Here is a 6,000-nt window from a genome sequence, read left to right as displayed (position 1 = left end):
TTCACAGAACATGGGCATCACTGGCTAAGGCAGCATTTGTTGGCTGTCTCATTTGCTCTTGAGAAGGTAGGGATGAACTGTCTTCTTGAACTGTTGCAGTCTATTTGCTGTAGTCACACCCACAATGCTCTAAGGAGGGAGTTCCAGGATTTTGACCCAGTGACAATGAAAGAATGGCAATATGTTTCCAGGTCAGAATAGTGAGTGGGTTGGAGGGGAACTTACAGATGGAGGGGTTCCCATGTATCTGCTGACCTTGTCCTTCTAGATGCCAATGGTTAAGGATTTGGAGGGTGTTGTTTGAAGAGCCTTGGTGAATTTCTACAGTACACTTTGTAGATGGTACACACTGCTACTGAGCATCGGCGGTAGAGGGAGCAAATGTTTGTGGATGTGGTGCCTGCCCTTACCTAAATCCGCAAATCATAGCAGTCCATCAGAGCTTTTTGAACTCTTTCTGACAACTGCAGATTTTTTTTCTGAAAGTATAAAGAGTCGGAGATTTCAAAAGCATTAAATCGGAGACTTATACAGTTGTGCTTAATCAATCAATTTGTGACTCCCATTCTGCAAAACTGAGGCCCTTGCAACAGCCAAAATGGAATCCATTTCAACTCACAATTAATTTTAAATGAATCGCCAGACTCATGAGTTACACTTTCCAATACTGGTGCCAATAGTTTGGGCCAGAAATGGGATGGAGCTTTCATGTCTGGGTCTCACCAACCATTTCTAAAGTTCGACAAAGTTTTCCTGACAACTAAAATCTAGCCCAATGAGTCTACTATTACTTCCAGATCAACTTTCCTATAAAACTGCATACATGACTATGCAGCAGCCTACAAGGTACCAGGTATACTTTGTTCTGTGTTAAAGTCCACATGTGAGAAGTCACACAAAATAATGAAAGGTATTACAGGGATCAAAATAATTATTTTTCCATTTTTACCTTGATTTCTCAAGGGCTACTTTTTGATTTTTGGAAATTCCCTTGTTTCACTAGCTCCTTCGCTAGGCAATGCGGACACTTAGTAACAATACCTTCTGTATTTGTAATCTGATTCTGCATCTGTGTTTAATTTATGGTGCATCTGAAATTACATAGATGCAGGATTAGAAGAATTCATCAACACCCCCAATAACCATCACTTCTTCATTAAATTTAAAGACACAATGCAAAGGCTAAGCATTAAGTTCCTAGACATGACAATATTTAAATTAGTGCAAGACAACTGGCATATATTAGTAACAAGTGATTTGTTAAAAATATCTGACACACTTCTTTACTCAAAAGTCATCAACTTAAACATGTTTTTCCTAGAGTGGAGAGGTATAGCTATAACGACTGCATGTTTGTCTCTAATACAGCAACCTAGTATGTAAGCATTTCATAGTATGGAAGACACTTTGAGATGTGATAAATCAAATGCAAATGTTTACATGCTGAAATGGCTTAATATTAAGTTATACAATTGACAGTGTTCATTACAATTGCATTTACTTTCACAGAATCATACTGTAAATAACAGGCTTTTTGGCCCATCATGTCTGCATCGAGTAAACTACTCTAAATCGACATTAGCTCCACTTTCCAGCAGTAGGCCCACAGCCTTGAATGTTATGACTTTTCAAGTGCTCATCCAAGTACTTTTCAAAGGTAGTGAGATTTCACCAGATAGGTACCAGCGCATTTCAGATTCCCACCACGCTCTGGATGACATTTTCCTCAAATGTTCTCTAAACCTCCAGCCTTTAACCTTAAAATTATGCTCCCTTGTTACTGACTCTTCAACTAAAGGGAACAGCTGCTTTGCATCCACCCTGTCCATGCCTCTCATAATATTATATACCTCAATCAGATCCTCCTCATCCTTCTCTGGTGCTAAAAAACAACCTGAGTCTATCCAGGAACAAAAACAAAGTTGCTGGAAAAGCTCAGCAGGTCTGGCAGCATCTGTGAAGGAAAAAACAGAGTTAACATTTTGGGTCCAGTGACCTTTCCTCTCTACAGCCTCTCTTCGTAGCTAACGCGCTCCAGCCCAGGCAACATGCTGGTGAATCTCCTGTGTATCTCCTCCAATGCAATCACATCCTTCCTACAGTGTGGTCACCACAACTGCACGCAGTACTCTAACTGTGACAACACTAAAGTTTTGTACAGCTTCAACATAACTTTCCCGTTCTTATAATCTATGTCACAACTCTTAAAAGCAAGTTTCCCGTATGCCTTCTTAACTACCCTAGTTAACTTGTCCTCCCGTCTTCAGGGATCTTTCTCTTTCTCTGAGCTTCTGTCCTGCCATTCACAAGTACTCTCTTGTCATGTTACTTCTTTAAAGGTGCATCACCTCAGGGTTAAGGTCTATCTGCCACTGATCTGCCCATCTGACCAATCTGTTTATATCTTCCTATAACCTAAGACCTTCCTCCTCACTGTCAACCATCTGGCCAATCTTTGTATCATTCACAAACTTACTCATCATGTCTCCCACATTCTCATCTAGATTTTATTTATCCATATATTTATATATATCTACTTTGTTTACCTCCAAGTAGTAGTTCCTGAACCCCATACCTTTAATCAGAAACTCCACATTAATTTGCAAGGAATTAATTACTTCAGTTTTCCTGTTCCCCAGTTAGGTTAGTTTTAAACTACTTTGCTAAGTAGTTTAAAATGTCTTCTCCACCCTCTGCAGACTTTCATTCCTGTTTCAGACTCTTTCCACCATTTGCAATCAAAAACCATCTACCCATTGTGCAAGCACTCATTCCTCTTTGCAGCATTCATTCTCCTTTCCAATCCTTTTGCCTCCTTTGTAGCCCCTTTACCTCAGGTGCAGCCCCTCACCCTGCCCCTTGCAGACCCTCCTTCCACCATGTCCGCTCCTCTTCTGCCTCCTTCCCTCTGCCAGCTCCTCGCTCTCCCCACCCCCAACCCCAACCCCTTACAGCTCCTCTCTGCCCACTCTGCAGCCTCAATTTCCCCCAGCTCCTTGGCTACACTGCCTGGTTCTTGGCCTAACTCCACAGCTTCAGAAAAGGTCAGTGTCGCTCTCAATCCTCCTCCTACCAGCCTCACTTCCAATTCCCACCAATCTTGCTGACTGCTAGCACTCACCTTGTTCCAATTACAACCTGGTTTTCTCGCATTCACTCTAAATCTATCAGCAGCAAACATGGGAGAGAACCAATCCATCATTGATGAAGCAGCTCCTTCCCCTTCCACTCTACTGAAGGGAGGGACATTTCTCTGATTGCTTGCCCCTGAGAATTACTTTTCTCAGGTGATTTGTGAACTTCCAGGAGTGGATTCACCTGCTGCCCACATGTATTTTCAGCACTGCCATGCAATAAACAAATTGGCTATACACAGAAGTAAACTTTTAAAGGGAACATTGTTCTGATCAATTTCAGCTTGCTCATCCATTCATGATGTACTTGTAAGGAGTAATTTAGCAAGCAAAGCTCCACCTCACATTCTTGGTTTACAGTTTAGCACCTGCAAGAACCTAATCACAACTCTGAAGGACAAGACGTTGGTGAATCTTATTCAATATTCATGGGAAAAGTATTATCTTAATTATTGAAGCAATGAAGAGAGAGATGTATAAGGGGAAACAAAGTTAATGTTACTTATATTTCCTTTCTCATGAGATTTTAGCTCAGGCTAATCCTCAAAAATGTATGTCCTAGTTACCTAAGAGTCCAAAACACAAATAATTTCTGAAAGTTCAAATGTTTCACAAATACGCATTCACAGTTTGCAGCATTTAGAGGACTTGCAAAGAAGATTAAATTCCATACCTAAAGAGAGAATCTCGCCATTGGACAGCAGCAATTTAAATAAATCTGTTATGTAGTTAACAATTGTGAATCTCCACCCCACCACTGATGTCTTGCATATTGCCAGTTCATTTGGAAGAAAGTCTGGATCTGTCGGAGGACAACTGGGGCACATATTTCTTGCTGCATTTATCTTTTATTTTTTATCTTCTACTGTAAGTTACAACATTGGGAGGGCTAGCTTAAAGGCATTATTAAGTATCACAATATGAAATAGAAGAATTAGCATTAGACCAACAATACTGAACAACAATTTTACATTCTAATTCTGTTCCCTTGCACTATTCAACTCAAATACCCTCACAGACGAGATCTCCCAATGACATCACTACAGATCTGTGCATCAACCAGATCGACAGAATAAAGTATGCTAGATTTGAAATATGTAACTGTTATCTCAAGAATAAACTAATGTGAAGTGAAATAACTCCACGGAGGCCAGTATCCCGTCACTCTTTATTTATAAGTGCACAGAACATGGACTCTGACTAGCTAGCTCACAGCCAGTCCCTACAGCGAGGAGAATCTCTGAGACTCCTGTTTATTATCAGGCAGTCAGGGCTCCCTGATTGGCCCAGGTTAACAGCCTCAATCAGGGAACTCATACTCAGTGAAATCCACCTGGCCAACCTCATTCCATTCACTACATCCCAAACCCCCAAGCCCGGGGACGCAGGTCTGTTCTTTTTCTTGTAGCTTCTCCTGACACGTTTTCACCTCAGGTCCAGTTCCTCCCGCTGACTTGGACACAAGTAACATCTACCAGAACATAGCCTGTTTCTTGCACCCGGAGCATCTTGGAAGAAATTCCTCCTCTTCCTCAGGTGGTAGCCATATCGAGGCTGTGATCTCAGCTGCATCCATCTCAGATTGAGGTTTCTTCATGCTTAGACGAAAGGGGAGAACCCACAGTTTCTGACAGCCTTTCTAAGCTATCCTGAGGGGCTGAGTGTGTTTTGCTTCTGCCCCGTTTGTGAGGTAGCAGCTTTCATGTGATCCACATGTTTGTTCAGGACCGCCCTAGTTACCTGAACTTTGTATGTCACGGGACCTGACCTCACATAGACCTTGCCTTGTACCCATGCAGGGCCATTTCTGTGGTTTCAACACCAAACGTTATCCCCTGAAATAAACTGTCTCTCTTGCTTAGTGGAGGCATATGGCTGGCATTGGTGTCCCTGATGCCATTTCACCCCTCAGTTTTAACCTGGTGTGGAGTCTTCTCTCCATCAGCAACTCTGCTGGAGCTATCCCTGTAGTTGCGTGAGGGGTGGTTCTATAATCAAATAAGAACTGGGACAATGGTTTCGAGTGAAGCTGTAGGCTGTTTCTTTAAGCCTGCCTTCAATGTTTGGACTGCTATTTCCACCAGGCTGCTGGATGATAGATGGTATGGACGAGTCCAAACATGCTGAATGCCATTCGAGCTTAGGAAATACGTGAAATCCCTGCTGGTAAATGATGTCTCATTGTCTACGACCAATACTTCTGGGAGTCCTAATACTTGCAGTTTTCGAGCATCCCCAAGTTTGACAAATGAACTCTATGCACGACCAACCACTTTAAATGGGCATCCAAAATGACCAAGAATATTGAGCCGAGGAAAACACTGGCATGGTCGACATGTAACTGAGTCCAGGGCGTACCCAGCCATTCCCACGTGTATGGGGGAGCTGCTGGCGGTAATTTGATTTCCTGTTGGCAATCTGGGCACTGCCCCACCAACACGACTATTTCAGCATCCAATCCTAGCCACCGGACATAACATCTTCACTTTGGAAACCCCTGGTGGAGTTCAGCCAGTATCTGGCAGCAACCTTTACTTGGGACAATCACTCTTGCTCCCCATAATAAAACGCTGTCCTCTACCGTGATCTGGTCTCTCCGGGCCCAGAAAGGTTTCAATTCTGGTTGTGATGGCCGTCCAGAGGGTGTTCCAACGTATAACTGTACACACTGAGAATAAGGACCCACCGCTGAATTTGACCGGAAACTTTAGGCAGCACAGCCTTGTCTTCTTTAAGTAGCCCTAGCAGGAGTTTGTGGTCTATTACTGTCACAAATTTGCATCCGTAAAGTTATTGGTAGAACCTTCTCACATCAAAGATAACGGCCAAAACTTCCTTCTTTGTATGGGCACATCACAAAGCTTAC

At 42.6% G+C, this 6,000-nt stretch overlaps 1 protein-coding gene across 1 annotated transcript in view; it reads right to left on the bottom strand.

The window, feature by feature from the left end:
* Positions 1-989: 989 nt before the first annotated feature.
* LOC109914174 (DNA (cytosine-5)-methyltransferase 3B-like) overlaps positions 990-6,000 on the bottom strand; it is a 124,650-nt gene continuing 119,639 nt past the window's right edge. Inside the window, exon 15 of the mRNA XM_048608560.1 lies at positions 990-1,091. Coding sequence (XP_048464517.1) covers positions 1,081-1,091 — 11 coding nt within the window. The 3' untranslated portion in view covers positions 990-1,080. The remainder of the gene's footprint in view (positions 1,092-6,000) is intronic.

The sequence above is a fragment of the Rhincodon typus genome, chromosome 19 (genome assembly GCF_021869965.1).
Source record: "Rhincodon typus isolate 14 chromosome 19, sRhiTyp1.1, whole genome shotgun sequence".
NCBI lineage: Eukaryota > Metazoa > Chordata > Chondrichthyes > Orectolobiformes > Rhincodontidae > Rhincodon > Rhincodon typus.
The sequence above is the reverse complement of the archived record's forward strand: the minus strand, read 5'-3'. Positions and strand labels throughout refer to the sequence as shown.